At 42.0% G+C, this 26,836-nt stretch overlaps 1 protein-coding gene and 1 pseudogene across 8 annotated transcripts in view; one reads left to right on the top strand and one right to left on the bottom strand.

Annotated features, from left to right (window-relative positions):
* The window catches only part of Fam169a (family with sequence similarity 169, member A), a 63,007-nt gene that overhangs the window by 20,834 nt on the left and 15,337 nt on the right, over positions 1-26,836 (bottom strand). For 4 of the 8 annotated variants that reach the window (NM_001146045.1, NM_001100458.1, XM_006517686.4 and 1 more), the window contains exons 2-6: positions 17,508-17,642; positions 15,770-15,869; positions 15,313-15,398; positions 11,749-11,920; positions 2,327-2,506 (exon numbers count right to left, since the gene is read on the bottom strand). In NM_001146045.1, the coding sequence (NP_001139517.1) occupies positions 2,327-2,506; positions 11,749-11,920; positions 15,313-15,398; positions 15,770-15,869; positions 17,508-17,639 (670 nt within the window). In that variant the 5' untranslated portion in view covers positions 17,640-17,642. The remainder of the gene's footprint in view (positions 1-2,326; positions 2,507-11,748; positions 11,921-15,312; positions 15,399-15,769; positions 15,870-17,507; positions 17,643-26,836) is intronic. The other 4 variants (XM_030247296.1, XM_030247298.1, XM_030247297.1 and 1 more) reach the window with 4 other exon arrangements.
* On the top strand, positions 10,120-11,224 carry Gm6169 (predicted gene 6169; annotated as a pseudogene).

Raw genomic sequence — 26,836 nt, 5'->3', positions numbered from 1 at the left:
GTGTCTGGCTGTAAGTGAAATGTCTCGGCAAAATCTTTGCTATGTCTGAGTGAGTCAGTAAAGGCTGAGAAACTGTTTCGAGATTGTTTGACCCTCAATGAAATGTTGTCTCTCTGGAAATCCTGCACTTGGTGCCCTCTGCTGTACCAACTCCTGGCAAACCTCGAGTTCTTTCTTTGATTCTGGCCATGGTCAAAGGGACTGAGACTCGTGTGGGTGGTTTGCTCTCTCAGGCAGCAAGGACAAGAGAACTTTGGTACTTGAAACCTTTCTCAGCCCCAATTAACCTTGTATAATGTTTGAAAAGAGTTAAGTGGAGTGAGCCAGCATGGTGTCAGTCTTTTCCAAGAAGGCTGAACCCCTCTGCTTCTTCAAAAAATGAAGGCTTAGCACTTTGGTGAGCTTCTCTCTACTACAGTGTGTACAACCATCATCAAACAATATCCATCACTTATCTGCTAACACTGGGCTGATCTAACTAGAACAGATAACTCAGAGTGAGGTCTCAGGGCCTTCACACTGTGCAGACAAAGTTCTGGATACAGTAATGGCACATATACAGCACTGTGCACACCTCCACAGAACATACGTATTAAATGACAAATATCACCAGAATTATAAAGACTGGTTAATAAAAACAACCACAAAGCACATAATACTTTAAAAAGTTAGGACACGCAAACATGACATCATGAGAAAGAAGGGTGCACGGATTTCAGGAGGTGAACTGTCAGGGGGGCAAAGGCAAAGAAAGGGGAGGTGGAATTGCTACAGCTCCAAAGGGAAGATGAACTGCATAGAGAATGAACTGTACAAACCCCTGTATCGAAAATGCTGTTTCCAATTTCAGAGTTATTCCTATTTTAAATACTTTGCATACACTTTACTATTGGGCATACTGAAAATTAAAAATGCTCTGAAACATGCAACTTTTTGAACGACATATGCTTAGTAAGTTCCAGACCTGGAGCAGTTTCCATTTTGGTGAAGCATGCTCAGCCTATGTAATTCTCATTAAAAACAAACTGTTGTCAAATCTGCATCCTGAATACAAGAATAGCAGGACACCATTCTATCAGGTGAACAAGTGATGAGTATCCAGTGCAAGTCCATAGACTGACTGGAACTGGGCACTGTCCAGTCCTTCTCTCCAACTCTAAAGCTGTGCCTGGGTGTAATAAGGAATAGCACTTGTAACCAAGGAACCTCTCACGCACATGTGTAAATGGTCACCAAGGCCAGTCTGCAGTCACAGGTAGGTATCTCTTATGCCAAATGCTTGAGACAGAAGGTTTGGATTTCTTCTCAGATTTTTGTTTTTTGTTTTTTTTCTTCGAGACAGGGTTTCTCTGTATAGCCCTGGCTGCCCTGGAACTCACTCTGTAGACCAGGGTGGCCTTGAACTCAGAAATCTGCCTGCCTCTGCCTCCCCGAGTGCTGGGATTAAAGGCGTGCGCCACCATGCCCAGCTCTTCTCAGATTTTTAATATTTGTCAACCTTAACTACAAAGCCATCCATGCCTTTAACTTCTGGTCAGCTGCCTGCCCATTTCTCCTCTGCTGACCCTAAGTCACAGGCATGGCTTTCAGTCTTCCATTTCTCTCTCTCTCTCCTAGCAGCTGCTGGGACTCGGGGCTTGGCAATGGTTTAGTTTTTCTCTCAAATTCTCAAATTTGACTCTCAAGCTTCCTTCTGAGTCTGTTTTTAAATTTCTAATAAAGGACTAAGACCCTTAAAAGGAAATTCTAACTCCTCAGTAATATGTGACTTATTCATATGTGTGAAAGACAGAATAAACTGGCAGGAAACAAAACCAAAATAAAAAAAAAATTAGTGCTGCTATACAGAAACTGCAAACTCTTTTTTTAAATGTGGTTCTTTTACATGTATGGGTTTTATCTGCATGTATGTCTGTGCACTATGTGTGTATCTGCTGCTCATGGAGGGCAGAAGAGAGACTAAATATAAATAAATAAGCAAGCAAGCAAGCAAGCAAGCAAGCAAGCTTTGGGAGAAAAAAGAAGCCTTGCAAAAAATGTTACAAACTCCTTGGCTGCCTCTCAGAGCCTGGAGGTTAAGACAAAAGGATCGTTATTTCAAAGCCAGACTAGCCTGTCTCCATTTAAAACATTTTAAAAAATAAAAAAAAATTATCCTCTATATAACAACTAGATACCATAAAATAAAATTACACTTGTAAAGTTAAGTCCTAGAAAGTAAAAACTTTCAAACTCATTTAAAACTGGTAATATACATTTACAATATTCTGGAGAAACAAACTTTAGGTGACACCAAGTTTAACATTTTCCAGCTCAGTCCACTCACCTGTGTACATGAGAGAAGACAGTGGGTACCGTAAGCCAAGTGCATCTTCTGTAAAGGAATCAACAAAATCTTCCAGCATATGAAGCCCCAAATCTTTTCCTCTGTATTTCTTCCTTATAAACATTGTATCAAGAACTGGCAGTTGGTAATTCTGAGTAAGAAATGAGGCACATAAGCTTCCTGCAGCAGTAAGAGAAACCAAAGAATTTTACACAGTAAGTTACATGGACATTTAGTAAATACGAGTTAACATTTCTGAAAATAGCTTTTCCCTTAAGTAAAAAAGCACACCAAAAATGTGTATATTCTTTAATAAAGTATATTGTAACTTTTGTTATACTCTATAATGTATGTGTGATAATAAGAATAGCTGTTATTTTATGTTTGCCAACAGTAATATAGGACAAGTAGCTTACTAACATTTCATGACGTACATACTTGGCTATGACTATATGTATATTACACTCTATCTTTAGACATAACCTAACCTTCTCTATCTGCTCCACGAACTGAAACAGCTAAAACCATGAGCCAAAAATAAATACTTTCAATTGCTTTTGCTCAGATATATGGTCACAGCAACAAAAGTCTGACTAGAACACTATACAAGGAAATCCTATTTGGTCATAAGAAGAAATGAAGAGTTGGATTAGAGAAATGGCTCACAGAGTCAGGGATTGGTTCTCAGCACCCATATGATGGCTAACAAACATCCATAACTCCATCCCACCTCTGATCTCTTAGGGCACAAGACATGCACACGGTACACATACAGGCAAGCAAACAAAACAGTAATACAGATATAATAAATCTAATTTTTCCAAAGAGGTGAAGTACTGATACATACTACAATATATTATATGAGACTTGGAAAAAGACTATTAAGCCGAAAGAAAGAAAGAAAGAAAGAAAGAAAGAAAGAAAGAAAGAAAGAAAGAAAGAAAGAAAGAAAGAAAAGCTAGATACAAGCCACACAACATATGACCTAGATTAATTCATAGATTAATCCATGGATTCATGGTTGCCAAAGGCTGGAAATAAGAGTGACATTTGTATATAGATTTTCTTGTTTTGTAATAATAAAAATGATACAAAACTGGTAAAATATGATACATTTGAAATGTGTAAATTTTGTGGTATATGAATATGCAACTTATTTAAAATATAAATAAAATAGCAATGTACACATTTGATGTATACCATTTATAATCAAATTCTGCAGAGACAAGTCTGAAAGTATGTTCCTTCAAGCTTACACATGTTCTCAGTGAATCTTGACATCCGCTTGTCCAGTCTCTCTGAGCCAAGCGCCCCGCACTCACCCCTGGTCCTTCCTGCAGCCTACAACAGTCCATCAGAAAGCCTGCAGCAGGAGCAGCAACAATGCCTTGGGCCTTGTTTCCTTTGCCCAGGCCACAGCACCAATCCCAGGCCTTCCAAAGCAGCCCTGTTGCTACACTCTCAACCCTGCTGACACGCTCTGTACTGATGAGTTGTCAGGAGCTGTTTCGGCTCCCGGAGAAGCTGGCTCCGGAGGTCCCTCCCCATTTCAGACCTAAACACGTTTGTCTTAAGTATCCTCTAAGGCCCCTTGTCTAGGCATGTGCCCCCACCACAAGAATGAATAAAGAGTCAAACAAAACAAAACAAAACAAAACAAAACAAAACAAAACAAAACAAAACAAAACCAGCTCTGTGACAGAGAGGGAAGAGAACAAAACAGCTCAAGGACAAAAACATCATGTTCTAACAACAACTAAAACGGATAAACGGATTTCCAAGAGATGTTACTATGATTGATCCCATGCTGTAAGAGTGTGAGACGCTGGGAGTTCAGTTGCGGGAAGCACTACCCTGGAGAGAAGCTCACAGGGAACTCCAGCTAACTTAACTGCTGGTTATTGTGAGCTCCAGATTTGATGCTGTTACTGCCATCTGCTCTGCTGGGAGCCTTCCTGGGGAGACTCTGCTCTGCCAGGGGCTCTCTCGATCTGGAACTCCAGCTAGGAGCCCTAACGGTGCTTCCCCACTGGGTTTCTGACGGATTTGATGACATTACCTGTTAGTTGTTATTTATTCTTTTACTTGGAAGCCTCAAGTGGGGGTGTGGAATGACATGGGAGACTTTTATCAACAACTCTAGTTACCTGCCTCAGTGGGCTTTCTCAACTGATTTCTGCTAGACATTTTAACCAGCTTATTTAAAGGTGTTCTGCTATCTATCTTAGAAACTCACTCATTCAAAACCAATACTATGAGTAGAGATGGATCAGTTTTTCAGAACACCCGTTCTTGAAAAGTACCTGCATTCAGCTCTCAGCACCAATATGGTGGCTCATAACCATCCATAACTCTAGTTCCATTGTATCTGACTCCCTCTTCTGACTTGTGTGGGTACCATACACACGATACACATATATACATGCAGGAAAAACACTCATACACATAAAATAAAAATAAACTGAAAGCATGACTTAGTTTATTATAAGTCATTCTCTGGACTGTACAGAACACCTGCACACTCTGGGCACCCTGTCTCTGCACTCCTAGTGCTGCCAAGAGCATGAAGGAGTTAGGCGGAGGTGGGGCATCCTTTCCTCCCAGCACTCAGGCAGCAGAAGCAGGCGAATGTCTGTCACCAGAGAGTTCTCGGACAGCCAGGGCTACACAAAGAAACCCTTGGTTTTTGGGGGTCAGGGGGCAGCAAGAAAGATGGTGTTACCCTCCATCCTGAAACCCCTTCTGCCCTTCACCACAGAGCAGGATTCACTCGCTCTTTGGCCTAGAAACCTTTGAAGATACAACCTCTACCCTCTCCAAATTCTATCACTCACTCTATAAACCAAGCTAGGAAGCCATCTGCAATTTCTGAAGTATTCAAACCGATTTCTCCACTTTCAGTTCCTACCTGGAATCTCTTCTGAGACTCACACTTCCTGTTTCTCCATCAGCTCATCAGAAAACCTTCTCCTAATCACTCTATTTAAAATAGCTTCTCCGACACCTCTGATACCCTCTCTTTAATTTACCTGATCTTTTTCCTAGTACCTACTTGTCTGCCCATTAGTTCCTCAAGGACAGAGCTTTTACTATTCTCAATGTGTTCCTTATTCTTTTCCCCTACTCTTCCCTCTCCTATTCCTCATCTGTGTATCACCTAAAAATAACATAAATAAACACTTCAGTGATACTACTCAAGATCTAGTAGCAGAAATCACAAGCTTATTCTGCCAGAGGGAGCAGCTTCCTCCTCTCGCCAAGTCACTTCTTTGTCCGCCAAGAAAGTAGCCCTTGGGGTTGGGGATTTAGCTCAGTGGTAAAGTGCTTGCCTAGCAAGCCCAAGGCCCTGGGTTCGGTCCTCAGCTCCGGAAAAAAGAAAAAAAAAAAAAAAAAAAAAAAAAAAGTAGCCCTTCACCGCCCTAAAACCACCTTTAGCATCTCATAAACATGTCAACGTGGGGAATATTTTTCCCACACTGTATGATATGAACCCAAAACAAATTAGTTAATCATTCTTCATGTTTTCAGAGTCAGTTAAGTGTTAGCTATCTAAAAGAAACCAACTCAGGAAAACTTGGTAAGGGTCTAGTTTGGGCTTGAGTAATAATTACCCTCACAATCATCCACAAGGTGTTTGTTTGTTTGTTTGTTTTGGTTTTTCAAGATAGAAACTCTGTGAATCCCTGGCTGTCCTAGAACTCACTCTGTAGACCAGGCTGGCCTTGAACTCAGAAATCCGCCTGCCTCTGCCTTCCAAGTGCTGGGATTAAAGGTGTGCACCACCACTGCCCGGCTCAGAAGATGTTTCAAGTTACCCAACACTGTAAATTTTAGACAGACTAAATTTTATTAATTTAAAATAAAATAATTACAATTCATCTTCAGATAGCTGAAGCTCAGAGCCCATCTCAGGCAATGAATTCACTGCACTCTGTACTGTACTTTATTCTTTCCAGTGTTTCAGTCCCACAAGCTTACATCCATCCTTTTCTAAGATGCTGAGAAATGTTGTACAAGAAGGATGATATGGTATGAGTACAGTTTATCTCTAAAACCCATGCTGAAACACACTCCCCATTAGAATCACAAGTTTTTGGATTTCTGAGTTCGAGGCCAGCCTGGTCTATAGAGAGAGTTCCAGGACAGTCAGGGCTATACAGAAAAACCCTGTCTCGAAAAAAAAAAAAAAAAAAAAAAAACCAAAAAAATAAAAGGTTCTCAACAGGTCTACACTGACAACAGCCAGTTTGATCCAGTTCTCCTCTGTGTTCCATCTTCCACCATGATGCCTGTACTACTTGGAGCTCCACCAACAGAAAGCATCACCAGAAGAGTAAGCATGCATTCTTTGTGACCTTTCCTATTGGTCGCCACTGGCATCAGAAAAGGGACTGACAGATATGTAACTCAATCACCAGTCATGACTCAAATTTGAACAAAAACTTTAAGTGAACTTTCTGAACACCTGATGTAAAAGCACTGTATAATATTCAGCATAACGATTATAAAATTATTACAGATTGTCCAGCAGCTGGGGAAGCAGCTCAGTCAGTACACTGTGCGCCACGCAGGCATGAGGACCTGAATTCAATCACAATACTCGAGTAAAAGAGCCAGGGGTGTCAGTGCACATCTGTGATTCAATCCCTAACTTCTACAGAAAAAGGTAAAAAGGCTGAGGAGGTAGCAGCCAGTCTAGCCAATCAGTGAGCTCCAGGTTCACTGAGCAATTCTGTTCCAAGAAAGGTGAAGAGTGACTGAGGAGACCAGCATATACCTCATGTCTCCACACACTCACACGCACACACATGAACACACGCACACATGCACGCGCGCGCACACACACACACACACACACACACACACACACACACACAGGTTGGGACTCTTTTGCCCTCTCCTTTATAGCCTGAGAAACCATTTTCTGTGACATTAATCCTTCCAATTTTTAAAACTTAATATACAACAGTTATTTTATTCATCAAAATGGGAGAAAAAAAAACAAAGAACTGAAGAGGTCAACTTTTAATAGAAGTGAAGTAATTTTTATAGATTAAGTTTTTGTTAAATACAGAACAACAAAAGAAATTGGATAAAATATGATATTTGAGACCACCAACATTTCCAATTCTTTTCTATTCACTGCTGTCCTTTAAGTCACTCATAGTACAAGACAAACATATCCATGATTTAACAGGTCCAAGACAGGTTATAATTTATAATTCTCAAAAACACAACTATATACTAATTTGTTGCCAAGCCTGCATTTTATAAGTACATTACAAATAGAGTCTCCTAAAAAGGAAAACAGAAGGCCAAGCATGGTGGCTCATGCCTTTAATTCCAGCACTCTGGAGGCAGAGGCAGGTGGATCTCTGAGCTTAAGGCCAGCCTGGTCTATAGAGTAAGTTCTAGGACAGCAGGGCCAGAGGGAAAAACCCTGTCTCAAAAGAAAGGAGGAAGACAGGACAGGGATTTGGGGGACAGGTGTTGGGGGTGGGGGGACTGAAATGGTCAGTCAGCTGCATGTTTTCAAGCAATCACAGATTTTGAGGATGCCTGTCCTTAACAGAACTTTGGAAGATACAGACATCTCATGATGAACTGATATCTAAAGCCAACCTACCTGTTCTGTTTTTAAGAAGTACTCTAATTCTAATCTAGTTGTGTCCCAGAAGCGTGGGAAAACAAACAATCCCGAGCCTCCCTTAGATGCACTCCAGGCTGTGGGACACTAAGATTACCACGTCCACCTACAGAGAGCTGCGGGAGAACGACGCAGGAGAGGAGGAGTGAGATCAGCGCAGGCCTGTCTGCCCATCACCTCCGCCTTAGACTCTGGAATAATTCTTCTAATAAAGGAACTCAGGGACAAGCTTTACACTGCGTAGTCCCCAACTGCATATAGATTTGAGACAGCAAAGGTCTCAAAGAGATAACAAGCAATTTATTTCTTTTAGTCTATTTTCCATTTTTAAATATTTATTTTCCTGTCTTCACTCAAATGTTGATACCAATACTTGAAGTAAAATAAATTTCCTTCCTCTGAATCTTTTAAGTAAATATGGAAATTTCTAACTTAAATATATTTTTTGTTTGTTTTGTTTTTTTGAGACAGGGTTTCTCTGTGTAGCCCTGGCTGCCATGGAACTCACTCTGTAGACCAGGCTGGCCTCGAACTCAGAAATCCACCTGCCTCTGCCTCCCAAGTGCTGGGATTAAAGGCGTGAGCCACCACTGCATGGCAATTTTTAACTTAAGAAATGGCTTCTAGGGGCTGGTGAGATGGCTCAGTGGGTAAGAGCACCCGACTGCTCTTCCGAAGGTCAGGAGTTCAAATCCCAGCAACCACATGGTGGCTCACAACCATCCGTAACAAGATCTGACACCCTCTTCTGGAGTGTCTGAAGACAGCTACAGTGTACTTACATATAATGAATAAATAAATCTTTAAAAAAAAAAAAAAGAAATGGCTTCTATTCTCATAAAGTAATATTATTCTTATTTTAAAGTAATTATTATTGCTTCTATTTAAATCTAAATTCCTAGTTTGGAAATATACAAAGACCATTACTTACAGATATAATTTGGGTTCTTACTGAAGAGGTTGACTAAATAACAGATTATGATCAAAATATTAATTTATGAAAAAGAATATTTGATGTGAAAATCTAGAAGTTCAGTATGCAAGACCATTCACCATACTGATGACATCCATTCCTGAGATGGATAATGTAATAGTTTGCAATCACACACACACACACACACACACACACACACACACACACACACAAAACCTTAAAGGAATTAGTTAATGTTATCACTTCATTAAGATAAAACACAACCCACAGATACCCTTAGAACAAAACTCAACCTGAAAATCAAGCTGTAAATCCCTCATAGCAATCTCTATTTCAAGCCAAAAAACTTTTCTAGTTTCCTGGATGTCACTGTCCTGATGAAGGTCAGACCTCAGAACGAGTCTCCTTTGCCTTATCCCAAAGCTGGGTGCTCCTTACTCACAACCCCACCAAATACTTGCTAAGAAAAACTCAAGAAATGACTTCGCAAGACCTTTGTCTGACCATGACCTTGCTCATCAAAGGCTTTGGTCCAGTCCATGGTGGATTCAGAAGGTAAAGGTGCTGCTGCCTGCCGGGGAGCTCCATCCCTATGCTCACAGGTCAAGGAAAGAAATTGCACTCAAAACTGCACTCCGACCTCCACATGTGCACGTGGCATACACACTCAACACACACACACATTAGCATACGTTTCTAAGCAGATTTTATCCTCTAACTGCAGGTGTATCATTTCCCTGTTATGTATGTGGGGAGGGAAAGGATGTTTTCGTTTTTCTTTGGGACAATTTCTCACAGTGATTTCAGTTATTCTCCATACCGTTCTAACAGTTCCAAAGGCTGACATGAGCACCCTGTTCCACTACTACCCAGCAGAGGGAGACAGAGCTTAAATGACAAGGCAATTAGAAAGAAGGAGGTTGGGTGTGTGTGTGTGTGTGTGTGTGTGTGTGTGCGTGCGTGCGTGCGTGCTGAAATTCGCAGGAGCTGGCCGGGCTGAGATGAAGCAGAGCTGACCACCAGATCAGTAAGAGTAGAGCCCAGGTCCCAGAAGAGAAGGGAGGCCCACGAGACACATCAAATGAAGAATGGCATACTCAGAATCAGCCTGAGCAACAGAGTAAAGAATAAGATAATATTTATTTTAAGGATGCTAAGTAGAAATGGCAATACATGTAGGTCATGTGTGTTTTAATAAGAAACAGTAACGGGCTTCCCGGCCAGACGGCGGGACAGACGGCTGGGTGTGCAGCGACCTCGAACCCGTGAGCCAGAAAGCAGAGCTTCTGCGTCCCAGGGACTCCAGCACACCACCATGGCGGATTCTGAGCGTCTCTCGGCCCCCGGCTGCTGGTTAGCTTGCACCAGCTTCTCGCGCACCAAAAAGGGAATTCTCCTGTTTGCTGAGATTATACTGTGCCTGGTGATTTTGATTTGCTTCAGTGCATCTACAACATCGGCCTACTCCTCCCTGTCGGTGATTGAGATGATCTGTGCTGCTGTCTTACTTGTCTTCTACACGTGTGACCTGCACTCCAAGATATCATTCATCAACTGGCCTTGGACTGACTTCTTCAGATCCCTCATAGCAACCATCCTGTACCTGATCACCTCCATTGTTGTCCTTGTAGAAGGAAGAGGCAGCTCCAGAGTTGTCGCTGGGATACTGGGCTTACTTGCTACGTTGCTCTTTGGCTACGATGCATACATCACCTTCCCTCTAAAGCAGCAAAGACATACAGCAGCCCCCACTGACCCCACTGATGGCCCATGATCGTCTTTCAGCTGTCTCTGCTACCTGTCAATAGCTCCTCCATCAAAAACTTTCCTCCTGTCGGGCGGTGGTGGTGCTCGCCTTTCCTCCAAGCTCTCAGGAGGCAGAGGCAGGTGGATCCCTGTGAGTTTGAGGCCAGGGCTACACAGTGAGATCCTGTCTCTAAAACAATTCCTTCTCCGGTTTCCACAACACTCCAGCCAATTCTCTGACCCCATTGAAAGTGCTTATGGTACAAGAGATTGAACCTAGAGCCGTGTGCATACTAGGCAAGTATTCTCCACTGAGCTACATCCCTGTAAAAGTGCCTTTATTGGGAGTTTTGTCTTCCAGCCTGCCAATCAACCCATCTGGGTGTAGCCACCTTTATGGGTGTGCCTAGATTCCCCTTTGCTCTGCAGTACCAGCAGCCGACATCAGTTCTGCTTGAACCATATCCCCACATAAGCTACAAAATGAGTGACCCACTACAAATAACCTTTTTCTCTGTGTGGGGTGAGCTGTGAAGGGCTAAATAAACAATAAAAATAATGTTTAAGTCTAAAAAAAAAAAAAAAAAAAAAAAAAGAAACAGTAACGGCCGGGCATGGTGGTGCACGTCTTTAATCCCAGCACTCGGGAGGCAGAAGCAGGAGGATTTCTGAATTCAAGGCCAGCCTAGTCTACAAGGTGAGTTTCAGGACAGCCAGGGCTATACAAAGAAATCCTAACTCGAAAAACTAAAAAAATAATAAAAATAAATAAATAAATAAAAAGAAACAGTAACAGTAGCAGAAATCAAAATGTCAACCTTTAATAAAAGAGCAGATGCAAGGCTAAGACCAAGGTGAAATGACAGTCGTCTCCTCTCCGTACAGAAATAAAGAAAGACCATCTTTTGTTTTTCACGCTTCAGTAGGCTTTTCTAGCTGTCCTCTCTCACAGGACAGTAGGCTGTGACACTCCCAAGGAGTCTGAAGTGCGAGCATCTCAATTTGCTCTCTAGGGCTTGATTTAACAGATACTAATACAGCTGAGAGTCAAAATGGAGATTCTGTAACACAGTTTAAGTAACTTATAAAACTCACCTGTAGGCTTAACTGAATAAAACCCAACGGCCTCTCCTTTCTTCCACAGAATCTTAGCATAGTCAGTACTGCTATGGCACAAGAATGGGATCTCATTTCTCTCCATTTCCTGCTTTCTATAAATAATCCGATTGAGAACATACAGAACCACTCTCTCTCCAAGAGTGCTCACCTACGAGAGAGTCAAACAGCAGGCACAGCAGTTACAATATGCAGCTAGGAGGAAACACCAGTCACCAGTCACCAGTCCCCAGTCCCCAGCTCCTCAGCTCCTACTGTCATGCAAAACACTCCAAGTGCAGTCAACACAATTTAAAAACATTCTATAATCACCAATCAAGGCTAATCATTTGCAACAAAAATGGCCCATTCCCACAAACACATTTTATGCATGGGATACCCCTTGTAGCAAATTCTAAAAAGGGGCAAGGAGGCCCCAAGGCACACACTGTCCACATCTCACTGAGTAGTGTCTTCATCACTCTTGCTGCCCAGATCCAAGGGGTGTATGTAGCCCTAACTACTACCCCCACTACATACTCCAATCCTTTCACCTGATTACTGCCCCTACATTTAATAATTATTTATTAAAAAACAAACAACAACAAAACCACAGTAATTATTCTCAGAATAATGACCTTATTTCATGAAGGTAGCCATAACTATGCCCTCAGGGAAAGCAGCTTTCTCTCCTCTTGTCAGGTGAAATGTTTCTTTAACAGCCCCGTCTTTGCTCTAAGTCTACCCAGCCTTCCCACCCACACACCCCAACGCTAAAGCAGACGAGCAGAGACGTCTTAGCTACACACACGGGGCCCAGATCCTGCTCCGAGGGCCACACCGACGAGAACACAGCCTCTGCTGCTAGTCAGTTTCCCAGAGGCATCTGTAATGCTAGAAACAGGATTTGTTTGTCAAGTCTATTTCCTTCCAAGCCCCCTAAAGGAAAACAACTTTGCTGGGATTAGTTGTGCAGAGAAAGGAAACTCTTAACTCCGTGTATACACTACTCCAAAAATACCCCAGGCAGGGGCTCTCCTGAGCCAAACAACTAAGATGGCAAAGCAACCTTACTCTACTAAATAACAAGGCCACTTCGTTATGTAGCACTAAGCAACAAAAACTCCCTCACACTGAGCTGAACTCTACTTCTCAGTGGCTATTCTTTGATATTAAGCCACACAGAGTATCAACATTTGAAGACAGCCACGATGTTTTTCTCAATGTTTTACCAATGTAACATTAAGAACAAGGCCAGCTGAGGCTAACTTTGGAATCTCCATCCTCTGATGAATGCTTCAGACCCTCTATGTCTGTCCATGCTTAGCACACATTTATTATAAACACTGAAGATAGTGTGGAGCTAATGTGAGTTTGCTTCATAAATTCAAGGCTTCCTCTTACTTCCCATTAACTGAAGCTGAATCTTTCTCACCCACGCTGCTGTTTCAGTTTGAGATAGTGGCTTACATGTACATCTTTCTGAAAGATACACATATCACCTTCCACCTACCATTTAAATGTATTTGTTCTGTTTATTTTTTTAGAGACAGTGTCATGAAGTCATGGGCAATCATGAATGTTCTATGTTGCTGAGAATGGTTTTGAATTTCTGATCCTCCTGTCTCCACCTTCCAGGTGCTGGGACCACACCTACTTTATATGGTGCTGGGGATCAAAAAACTAGGAGTTCATGCACACAAGGCAAGCACTCTTCAGATGCCAATTCAGATACATCCTAAGCGTGGTGGTTGGAATGAGAAATGTCACCCGCCCACGGGCTCAGGTATTTGAACACTTGGATCCCAGTTGGTGGCAGTATTTTCAAACATTTAAGTGGTACAGCCTTGCTGGGACAGTTATCACTGGTGACAAGCTTTAGATAATATAGTCTTGCCCTACTTCCAGTTGTTGTCTCTGTTTAGTGCTTGTAGCTCAGGATGTAATCTCTCAGCTTCCTACCCACGTAAGCTGTTGTCATGCATCCCTGTCATAATGGACTCTTACTTCTCCTGGAACTGTAGGCCCAAATCACTCTTCCTTCTGTAAAGTCATGGCATTTTATCACAGGAAAATGGCTGATACACAGGATCCATCTTTGTTTCTGGATTCTGCTTTTCAGAGACTAGTTCTCTCATTCAGCATGGACACATAGGGACAGAGGAAACAGGCAAGCATGCCATTCATCATGTCTTCCAGGGAACTGGAAAGACATCAGTGTGACTTGCTGTCCAGGACAGAAATGGGGTGTAGTCCTGCAGCACTAGCCTGGGGCCCTCCAGCATATAACTAAGCATAAATCTGAGGCCTGGGATTATAATCTTTATTTTACCACCAAGATAAAGCAGAAGAGAGTAAGGTCTAAACAATGTCATAGATTTATAAGCAATTGTTACTTCCTCCTGTGACGACGATCAATTTTCCTAATCAGCCAGAACTTGACTAGAACGGCTGGCCTTCCCGCACCTCCGCTCAGTGCTCTCCCTACTCCTCAGAGTTGATACAGTCATACAGATATTAAGTCTAATTTTTGGACGTAAGACGTTCTGTTTTCCCAGCCCATACCTGGAAGCTTCAGTTTCCTCCCATGAGTAGGAGAGGAGGGCAGTCTATTTATTTGTCCTTCTGTCCTTTAACTCTCATCTAGATGTCCTCTGCGAGATGCCGCCTTAATCACAGTTCAGTTCTATGGGATATTCTCTTTCTCCATCAGAGCTGATATGCTATACTCTTTTTCTTTTACAATTTATTTTATTTATATGAGTACACTGTAACTGTTTTCAGACACACCAGAAGACGGCATCAGATCCCTTTACAGATGGTTGTGAGCAACCATGTGGTTGCTGGGAACTGAATTCAGGACCTTTGGAAGAGCAGTCAGTGCTCTTAACTACTAAGCCATCTCTCCAGCCCTGATACACTACATTCTTGCACACCTATCCCCACCTACATTATGGCTTTATATGTGTCTTAAATCTTTCTTCCTCTATATGAGTTCAAGATTAGGCTACACTACAAAGGCTGGCAAATATCCAAATATGCGCTCTCCCAGCTTCTGTAAGATGGGCCTCTTACTGTAGATTCTAAAGGCATACTTAAGAATAAATACAATATTAAGAAAAAATGATGGTTGGTATATTATTCTAAGACTTCTTTCTTCCTTATGAGAATAAATACAATATCCAGAAGAAATAATACTCATATATTACTCCCTAAAATTCCTTCCCTTTGAATCTGATGTCTCTTAAGAGTTTTACCCTCAAAAGAACAAAACCAAGAACGGGCAACACAGCCTATCCGAGGTGTCAGAATCCGGCACGCCTCTGGTTCCTCCCAATTCATGTGGTTCAGCTGCGCCCACAACCAGCATCTCCTCCACCACAGAAGCCCAGAAGCTTAAGTAGAGAGAGGCAGCTTCCGTGGGCTAGCCCACATAGCCCGCGCTCCTTCTCACCTAATCCTCGGGAAAGGCAGGACCATAGAACCCGAGGAAGCTCACACGGCCCTGCTTTCACCACAACCATCACTGTGTACAGGAATCATGGAAGGATGTGATTGTATTACCTGCTTCAGCCCCTCTCTAGAAGGTTCAGAGGTTTTCACAATATCATCAATGGCCCACCACTGACCAACAAGGTAAAGTGCCACAGCTAAAATAGAAAAAATGGCCATTAACATTTTTAAGTCTAAAGGGTTGAAAGAGGCACTACTGCTTCTCAATAAGGAATATAAATACACAATAAAATACACCCATTCCTGCTTGCTTTCCTGTCCAGTCATGCTGAGAATCACATCCAGACAATCTCTACCCTCAGCTATCCTCCCTCCCTCCCCAGACCCTAACCCACACTTCCCACCCGTTTTCAAACCCACTGCATTCACTAAAGGTTTAATTATATGCAAGTGAGAATTACATGTTTCTAAAACTAAAATGTAAAAGAAGTTTGTGTAAGTTTCTCAAATTCCTCGCAATGTGAATTCAAGTGCCTCAATTTACAAAAAAACAAAGCAAAGGCAGGACCTGTAAGAGAATCTTCAGGCGCAAAGAGAGCAAGAATTTTCTGTGTCTGATTGCCGCCATAGAGAGGGACAAAGCCCACATTTGACAGACTAACGGGAATCTGAAACATAAGACGATTCAAGATTAGTGGGAAGTTTAATGAAAATACATGACAAAAAGATACCAAAGGATTTGCCAGAATTTAGGCTAATCTCCCTTTTATTTTAACATATAGCTTCATTTCATAAAAGGTAATATCTCTAGTCTCCTCTAGAAAGAATAAATCAAAAAGCAACAATGAAAGCAGCTTCTATTCTGCAAGAATTGTATTTCCTTGTGGAAAAAAAAATGAAAATGTTTCTATTAATATTCCTAGACACTAGCCATGCTACTGAGTAAAAGCAAATGTCACCGCCAAGCTTACTATAGTTAGGCCGGGCATGGTGGCGCACGCCTTTAATCCCAGCACTCGGGAGGCAGAGGCAGGCGGATTTCCGAGTTCAATGCCAGCCTGGTCTACAGAGTGAGTTCCAGGACAGCCAGGGCTACACAGAGAAACCCTGTCTCAAAAAACAAAAAAAAAACCTTACTATAGTATAGTTTATTACCATTAGATTTAGATTTCACATGAGGGACAGATTTTATTTTCTAGTAAAAGAAAGCAGTAGGTTAAAGGGCGCTTCATCAGGACACACACAATTCTTTCACACTGTTCTGCGTTCACTGACGAATCTGAGCGCACTGGTGCTGGCAAAAACCCTTTCTTCCTAGGCTTGTGGGTAAGACAGCTCAGGGGTAAAGGAGCTGGCTGCCCAATCTGATAACCGGAGTTCAATCTTCAAGCTCCACATAGCAGGAGGAGAGAATTAACTAAAAGCTGTCTTCTGATTCCCACACATGCCCACACACAAACTAAAGATAATAAAAATTTTCAGTTCTTTAAAGTCATCATCCCAGAAGCTGCGAGGCCTTAGAGATATTAAGAAGTCTGGTCACTTCAGTTCATAGTGGAATTTAAATGATCCCAAGTCTCAAAGTAACACAGCTTAGTGATTAAAATTTTCATTTTTCAAAATTGCAAAACTTTCAAAGAAGGAAATATTACTGCCACAAAAATGTAATTTGAGGAATCTTCCTGATTTTAATTAAAATTAACTTCTGAATTCACAAAATGTAAAACTCAAAGTAAATTTAAGTGGCACAGCTTCAACGTGTACCTTGTCTTAGCAAAACTGGTCAGCTTCTCTGTCTCCCAGCATGGATCTAAAGGCTCACTCTCTGGCACACCTGACTCAGTGACAAAGCTTCAGGTCTGATCAAAGACCCGGTCTCCAGAGAATAAAGCAACAGAAGCATCTACTGTCCTCCTCTGGCCTCTGTGTGCACATGCAACAACGCATGTGCTCATACGCATGCACACACACACCCCACATTCAACAATGCATACGTTCATATGCATGGACACACCCCCACATGCAACAATGCATGCGCTCATACGCATGGACACACACACACACCCCCCACACGCAACAATGCATTCGTTCATACGCATGCGCACACGCACATACACACCCCACACGCAACAATGCATACGTTCATACGCATGGACACACACACATACCCCAAAACCCTGATTTGCCATTCAATTTGTTAATATTGCTTAGTTGATATTAACACATTTTACTTGTAGATTTCTGGTAATTACTAATTTCATGTGGAACTGGACAGATGGTAAAAGTCTTACGTATGGAATGCTTACCGTAATGTTGAGACTAGAAAAGCACTCTGGATGTTCAGGGTCCCCACACCTTAGGCTGGAGAGGTAATCCTCAGAAGAGTTTTCCAATTCCTCATGCGTGCAGTTATCCAGCAAATCCACAGGGAATGCCATTCTCTAACAGACACGGAACAACATGCTTAGAACGGATGCCTTCTTTTCTTCCTAGATAACAAACCCCCAAAACAAAGGAACCTACTGTATTTTACTATTCGCCTTCTATTTCACTTTGTCAAGATAGATAGCTTTATAGTCTGTTGATTTAGGCACTTATGCCAAAAACTTTCTAGTATTAAGTCATCTACATTCAAAACAGGCAATAAAGCCAGATATGGTGGCTCATGTGTAATCCAAGCACTTGAGACTGAGGCTGGGAACTGGTTGGAGTTTATGAGTATCCTGAACCACAGAGTTCCAGGCCAGCCAAGCCTATAACATAAGATACCTTGTCTCAAAGCAACAACAAAAAATAGGCAATGAAACATTCATGGGTACTTCATAAACGTTTATATAGTTGTAAGACATACACAAATGCTCACATACATCAAATTGTATGTATAAATATACCCTTTACATAGCCCTCAACATAAAAGTCACTATAAAATACGGGTGGGGCTAGAGATGGCTCAGCAGTTAAGAACACTTGTTGCTTTTGTTTAAAAAAAAAAAATCCTCGTTCCCCCCCAAGACCAAGTTCTCAGAACAAAGGAGACGTAGTTGCCGCAGAGCAGAGGGTGCAGAGCAGAGGGTCGGAGGACAGGGATAAAAGACACACAAGAGATAGAGGGAGAAGGATAAAGAAACAAGGGAGAAGGAGGGGTACGAGTCCAAGAGGGAACAAAGGGTTGCATCTGGAGAGAAGAAAACAGACACGGCACATAGGAAAATGGTGGCTTAAAAAGTACAAGGGGAAACCCCATATTAGGATGAGGTGTTTAATATTAACAGGGCATGTTACTTATGTGAGCCAAAGCTTTTGACTGCTGGACTACAATACTTTGATAGCTGGATCTTGGTAGTCAGCTTCAAGAAGAGGAAGTGGTCAAATCAAATAGACCTTGGGGCTAGTTTAGGAATGTAACTAAGGATTTTTAGCAAGGGAGAGGGAATGGGAGAGAAATGAAAGTCCTTCCAGAGCCATGCTTGTCACACTCAAAATGGCCAGAGTCCCTTTAGCTCTTAGTGGACTTGGGTTCAGTTTTCTAGCATCCATATGGTAGCTCACAACCATCTATCTCTCCAGTCCCAGGAGATCCAATGCCCTTTTCTAACCTCCACTGGCAACAGATACACATGTAGTACACACATATAAATGAGAAAATGCATACACACATGAAATAAATAAATATATATTTGTTTAATTTTAAAAATACATGGGGCCAGGCACACACCATTAATCTAGGCACTTGGGAGGCAGAAGCAAGCAGATCTCTGAGTTTAAGGCCAGCCTGGTCTACAGAGCTACTTTTAGGAAAGTCAAGAAACCTTGTCTCAAAAAACAAAAACAAACCAACCAAACAAACAAAAAACAAAGAAACCTTCTGGAATGACAAAGATGTTCTACAGATAAATGTTAAGCCCACAATTTAATCTATATTTTAAAAATCAAATTAACTGTAAAAAAAAAAAATCAAACCCAAGAAATAAAAACATAAAAATTTAGTCCAGCTAATAAACAACATACAAACCTGTTTTAAAAAAATAAATCAAAGCAAAACTTCTGCATGCACACTCCCAAACAAAAGTTACTATATTATGTACACTTACAATGGATGAATGTTGTGGTATACAAGATATACCTCATAATGTTATGGTCCAGTTGACTGGCAGTCAGCAACAGTAAGTAGAGGGAAAATTACACTGATAGATCTTTTTTCTGCTCTACTTTTTCATATTGCCTAAGTACCTTCATTCTGTCTGTAGTTTTATAAATCTAGGGGATGCCGGCTGTGTGTCATAAACTTAAGATGTTAAAAAATAAAAAAACTAGGGAAACACCTTACGCTGCATATAAAGCCACGGGAGAGGCCTTGGGCTGGCTGTGGGGAGGAAGGGGACAGCAGCGGCAGCGAAGGGAGCACGAGGAGGAAGAGGAGACAACAAGGGCTGGATGTTATGGGTTGTGCACAGGGACTCTCCTTTGGTGATGGAATAGACCGACCTATGAAAACTCATTCTGCTTCACTCTTAAACATCTTCAGAGTAAGACTTCTCAGTGAAAACATAACTCCAAGGTTTGCGTTGGTTGTCAAATGTTATTCCTTTACCTGTGTACTATTAACATAAAAAACAATCCTGTTTCTCAAGTTTGGCAATTTAGATGTTCTCAAATTCACAAGCACAAAAGCACCAGGGAAAATACTATAAACTACAACTTATGAACAGTTTTACAACTAAATCCAAGTTTTAATATAAAAAAACTAAAATAGGGGGCTGGTGAGATGGCTCAGAGGTTAACAGCACTGACTGCTCTTCCGAAGGGCCTGAGTTCAAATCCCAGCAACCACATGGTGGCTCACAACCATCTGTAACTAGATCTGACGCCCTCTTCTGGAGTGTCTGAAGACAGCTATAGTGTACTTACATATAATGAATAAATAAATCTTAAAAAAAAAAACCTATAATAACTCTCTACCTCTTAAGACATAATAACAATTAAACCCATCACTGGTATTAATGTGAAAAACAAATTCTTTAACTCTAAGGCCTAATCACACACAGATCCACCCACCTCCTATAGCTCTCCTGTGTCTCCAAGTCTGTTCTCACAACCATGACTTTTCTTATTAGCCACTCTCAATGATACTAAACTTCGGAAACCCTGAGATGTGTTTCCTACTTTAAGATAGTCTTACATTTAACACATTTATAGCTGTCATAATTTCAATGTTCATATGAGCATCATTTCAAAGTTCTCCTAAATCTCTAAGGTACAGCTTGACATCATTTTAGTGGTGAAGAGAGTCACAATTTAAGAAACTTGACCAGTACCACACCACTAATGAAGCACAAAAAAATAAGGGCTCAGGCAACAAAAATACACTTTCCATTATAATTATTTGTATTTAATATGCAAATTCACACATCAGTATTTTTTCAGTTAAATGTTTCATTAAGTTTTAACTATTTCATAATTTAATATTCTATTCTACATTAGAAAGAACACTGGAATTGGAACCCTGTGACCCTGGGTCAGCCCTACCACTACCTTCACAGTCATACACAAGTTACTTACCGTCTTCAGGCTTCTACAACTACAACGGCATTAGTAATTCGATGCAACTGGAAAGGCTAATCCTAAAGACCTTTCAAACCTCTAAATTCTGAGAACCAGAAAAATCTTAGTGGATGACTTAGGGCTACATAAACTACTGGCATTATAACGGCTCTGCCCCCACCTTACAAAAATGAGGAAGGTGAGAGGTTTGGGGGAGGGAGGATGCTATGATAAACCCCTTGATTCTCCCTCTTGTTTTTAAGCTTCTGTTCTGTTATGTAACTCTAAAGCTGTCAGGTCAAATCCTGTCAAGTACTTTGGGCTCTGCCCATGTAAGGCCTTAACAGATTCTACATGACTGAGAAAGCTTAATGGGGCCGTAAGCCAACTAGCTCATCAAAAGCCGGACATAGAATGGGCAATGAAGTGTAAAAATTGTCCAAATTAATTCATAAATTAAATGTTAAGCTGGAGAATCTTGGCCAAGCTGTACAGAAACATAAGCAGACCTCTCACAAAAGAATCCCAAGGCCAGCCCAAGATGCTCTATCTCTGCCTGGCAGTAACTTCACCCTTCTCTTGGATTTTTTTTTCTTTTTATTTATTTTTTTTCTGAAACAGGGTTTTTCTCTGTGGAGCCCTGGCTGTTCTGGATTCGATTCTGTAGTCCAGGCTCTCCTCAAACTCAGAGACCCACCTGCCTCTGCCTCTCGAGTACTGGGATTAAAGGTGTGTGCCACCATGGCCGGCCATCCCCTAGATTTATAAAACTACACGACAGAATGAAGGTTCTTAGGCAATATGAAAAAGTAGAGCAGGAAAAAGATCTATCAGTGTAATTTTCCCTCTACTTACTGTTGCTGACTGCCAGTCAACCGTACCATAAAAACTGAGAAGTGTATCTCATATTCGTTCCAGAATTATTACAGGATTTCCACAGGCTTCTGCTACTGATTGGGGGCTTCTGAGAAGCCCAAATCAAGGTACAAACATATCTGAGGTGAAAGAATTCTCAGAGAAACAATTATCTCAACCCATCCAAGTCATGACCCTGCCCTGACTCACATGGTTTCTTCCTCAAGGTCACCTGAGGTTTCTAGGCAGCGCTCAGTAATGCTCTCTCAACCTCACACACAACGCCAGTTTCTAGCCATGAGTGTTTCCTCCCTTGTCTCCCTGATTTCGTTCCCTAACCAACACAAGCTCTGCTCTACGCCACCTCAACCCATCTTTGCCTTAACTTTTTCTTCTCCCCATGTCCTCCACAGGCCCTAAGTCCTAGATGCCCTAGACGTACCCAAACACTCACCTTCCTCTGAGAGCCAAGAAGTTGAGTGTGCCAATAATGAAATAACTGAAAAGCTACTACTACCCAAAACTACGTGGTCCTCGGCAGTGCTCAGCAAGCCCTTTCTAGTCCCTGTAAAAGATTTGCTTACAGTTGGGTAAGGCCCACCTCTGAGTTTGTAGGTGGATGGTTAAGGGTTTATTTTTAAAGATTTATTTATTTCATTTATGAGTACACTGTAGCTGTCTTCAGACACACCAGAAGAGGGCATCAGACCCCATTACAGATGGTTGTGAGCCACCATGTGGTTGCTGGGATTTGAACTCATGACCTCTGGAAGAGCAGTCAGTGCCCTTAACTGCTGAGCGATGCATCTCTCCAGCCTGATGGTTAAGATCTTAAATAAGATTTATACCTGCTCCCTCCAATATTTGTATTGCAAACCCTATAGTACATATCATACATTCATTTGACAGATAAAGTAAAAACACAATTTCCTTTTCAAGGGCATACAACTAGTAAGCAGCAGAGGTAACTGACTCTAGTCAATGTCTGCTCTTTTGATGACAGCGGCGAACATTTCTAAAAACACAGATAATGTTGGGGACCCTAAGAGTATCTATCAGGAAAGTCTTAAATATAAATACTCTTCGCAAAAGTATTTTTAGAAATATTCTAACTAAAGGTTTAATTCTCTCTTCATGTCCAGAAAAATTCTTGGGGGGAAAAATGATTTAAACATGAAAGAACTGGTATTTTGTATGCTATGTGGCTACACTGGCTAATGCTATGTGCCCAGGAGCCAAACTGACTGAATTCAGCTGTGTGACCTTAGGCAAATACTGAAGCTATAGAGCATAAAAAGAAGGGCCTCCGTTGGGGCAGAAGTGAACAGACTAGCTGCTGAGCATGATAAAAGCTTGCATCTGTCCCGGCTCGGCTCGGGGCGGGGCGGGGCGGGGGGGGGGGGGGGGGGTGCTGGCTGCCTGTGATCAGGATCCCTTGAGCTCAGGGCCTTGAGGCTAGCCTGGGCAACACTAACACTCTAAGTCAAAATACTAAAAACATATCTAAAAACAGAAGAGTCACAGGTGCCGGGCAGTGGGGGCGCAGGCCTTTAATCCCAGCACTTGGGAGGCAGAGGCAGGCGGATTTCTGAGTTCAAGGCCAGCCTGGTGTACAGAGTGAGTTCCAGGACAGCCAGGGCTACACAGAGAAACCCTGTCTCAAAAAAAAAAAAAAAAAAAGAAAAGAAAACCAAACAAAAAAGAAAAGTCACAGGTAAATTATAACCAGTGTGCCCATAATCCACAGGGGCTAACCAACTAATACAAAGTATTTTTAAAGCTAAAATGCATAAACATTGGCAAAGAACATGAAGAGAATTGGTTTTTTTTGGGGGGGAGGGGGGTTCGAGTCAGGGTTTCTCTGTGTAGCCCTGGCTGTCCTGGAACTCACTTTGTAGACCAGGCTGGCCTTGAACTCAGAAATCCACCTGCCTCTGCCTCCTAAGTGCTGGGATTAAAAGCGTGCACCACCATGTCCGGATGAACAGTTTTTAATACAGAAAAAATTAACACCAAAAAAATGCCAAATTCCTTTTTAAAAGCCTACTTCATATGTATTGCAAAAATTATGAATAGTATCAGTACAAATGTATACACAAAAGTCTGAGAACACACACTGTCTTGTTAACAATACTGAGTCCTGATGAAGAAGGACCCTGGGGAAGAGCACAAACTGCACTCAGAGACTCCCTCCTCCACGCGCTTATTCACTCTGTAGCTCAGCCTCTCTTCAAAGCATGGGTAACAGGCAGCCTCCATCCTACCTCTAAAGAAGGCAGAGAGGAAGGAACTCGGGGGTCCTGGGGGAAGCAAACCCGACTCATGGCTGAAATATAAGATGTCGTACAGTCAGAACGCAAGCATTATGTGACTGTGGCGGGAGTGGCTGGTAATTCCTCCTTACTCACCCTGCACTATGAAGAGGATACAGAGAAAGCTTCTTATACTCCTGATACATTTCAAAGTTTAACAATAACTTAATAAATGACCTGAAATATAGAAAGACATGAACTGTAACTGAAGCTTCCACTAAAATACATGCTGTTCTTTCTATTAAGTACCCACCGTCCTTGCCTCTAGGACACGAGCAACTCCAGTGCTCCATGACAGATTACCAAACACTGCTTACAAGCTCACAGAAGCAATGAACCAAGCCCAGAGAAAGGACTTAAAGGGATCCCATAAGACAGTGTCCACTTCAATATTAAATCTCGAACTTGGTTTTATACCTGGTTTCTTTATCATATAATCACATCTGACGTTTATGGGATTTATAAATTCGATAGGGGTGCAGTATGGCCTCCAAGACTACTTCTGTAACAGAAATACAAACAATACACTTAGTGTTTCCACTATCTTTACCATAAAATACCACAGACATTTGTCTCATTCAGAGCCACAAACCTTGCTTTATATGTAAAGGAATGTATCTAGTTCACAAGAGAAACAAAAAGAAAACACAGAGCTTCATGTTGGCCTATCTATGGACTACTACAATCACCACCATCCCACAATCCCACTCTCTAAAGCCTGTGCTAAATGGCTATGATTGCTCAAAGGCTTGGTAAGTAGCCTGTGGCACCAGTGGGACCAGTGGAACCTTTAAGAGGCAGGTTCTAGTGGGAGGAAGCTCCATCACCAGAAGCATGGATACTGGAATGAAATAGTGGGACCCCAGCTCCACTTTCTCTGTTTGCCCCAACTGCCAAAGGTAGGCAGCTTTGCTCTAGCAATGACGCACTACATCATCACAGGCCCAAAGACAACAGTTAAACAGCACAAACTGAAAAGCCTCTGAACTAAGAACCTTTCAAGCTGATTAACTCATTATGCCACAGTGATATAAAGCTTACTCAACATCTAAAGAGCACAGCCAAGAACTCCGACTCTATACAAATATTTGAAACACAACAGTCTCCGAACCACAGCCTGGGCATTTCCCTCCCCGGTCCAGGCCTCTGCAGTCTTCATTTTGGAGTCACAGTATGTAGTGGTTTGTGTTCTCATGCTAATTATGTTACCCAAAAACCTGTTTGTAGTGCCCCGCACAGAGGACTAAAGGAAAACTGTCTCTAGTTGTTTTTTGACTGTAAGTTACTGGCAGTAGGCAGGGAGACAGAGGTGGGACTTTTAGAATTCCTGGTAAGGGACCAAAAAAGAAGGGAGTCTGCCCTGATAAGGATGTTAGAGACGGACCACGCTGGAAAGATGCAGGAGGGAGACAGCCAACATGTGGGATCAGGGGGAAAGCCCAGGAGGGCTGCCCAGCAGGGTCCAGAGCAGCAAAGATAAAATATTGATTTAGGAGCTGGAGAGATGGCTCTGCAGTCTAAGAGCACTGACTGCTCTTCCAGAGGTCCTGAGTTCAATACCTAGCAACTACATGGTGGCTCACACAACCATCTGCAATGGGAAAGAACACTCAGTGCTTTTCTGAAGGTCTTGAGTTCAAATCCCAGCAGTCACATGGTGACTCACAATCATTCATAATGAGATCAGATGCCCTCTTCTGGTGTGTCTGAAGACAGTGACGATATACTCACATACATGAAATAATAAATCTTTAAAAAAAAAAAAAAAAAAAAGGAGCCAGGCAGTGGTGGTGCATGCCTTTAATCCCAGCACTCGGGAGGCAAAGACAGGAGGATTTCTGAGTTCGAGGCCAGCCTGGTCTACAGAGTGAGTTCCAGGACAGCCAGGACTATACAGAGAAACCCTGTCTCGAAAAAAAAAAACAAAAAACAAACAAACAGAACATATAGATGTTATTAAAAATATAGAGATTTAGTTAAGTATTAACTAAGGAATATCAGAGAGGAGTGTGTGTTAGCCACAGGGAGTTGCGGAGTGGCCCAGTCATGAGCTGTTTAAGGTATTTAAAATACAAGGCTGTGTATGTGTTTCTTTCTTTTGGGAATCCAGAACATTGGGGTGAGAAGAGTGGGCACACCCACTGGGATTTTAGAGCAGATTAACTCACTACCACTGCAACAGCCCTACATACACATCTGCTCTTACTGCCCCCTTGCAAACACACAAGGGCTTATTTACCTAAGAAAAAATATTCGCTCATTTCTCACAGCAGGTTCACAGAAGAGAAAACAGATGGTAGATTTCCTATGTAACTTCGAAACAATCTAAGCAATGAATGACTTTGTGAACATGTTTAAAGGACTGTAGAAATGATCCCTGAAAATACAGTCTATAAATGAAAGCACCAAGAAGGAGAGACCCAGACAGAAGCCAGAAAGCAGAGAAAAAGGCGAGTACTTGGATTTAGCAAGGCAGCTAAGGTACATAAAGACAACTGAGTGCAGAAATGCAGAAAGTAAACAGGTCAGACAAGAGCAGACTGTCAACACTGTCTTAGTCAGTGTTCGACTGCTGTGAAGAGACACCATGACCATGGCAACTCTTATAGAAAGAGAGCATTTAACTGGGACTGGCTTACAGTTTCTGAGGTTGGTTCACTATCCTCATGGTGGGGAACATGGCAGCACACAGAAGACATGGTAGTTTACAGTTCTATATCTGGATCTGAAGGCAGCAGGCAAGAGAAAGTCACTGGCCCGGCTTGACCTTTCGAAAACCAATGCCCACCTCCAATGACACACTTCTATAGTGTATAGCTTCTGCTACACCACCCGCTCTGTGTACATATTTCACGTATTGGAATGCTTGGTCATTAGGGAGTGGCACCACCTGAGATGGATTAGGAGGTGTGGCTTACTGGAGGAAG

The sequence above is a fragment of the Mus musculus genome, chromosome 13 (assembly GCF_000001635.26).
Source record: "Mus musculus strain C57BL/6J chromosome 13, GRCm38.p6 C57BL/6J".
Lineage (NCBI taxonomy): Eukaryota > Metazoa > Chordata > Mammalia > Rodentia > Muridae > Mus > Mus musculus.
This window is presented reverse-complemented; position numbering and strand designations above follow the sequence as displayed.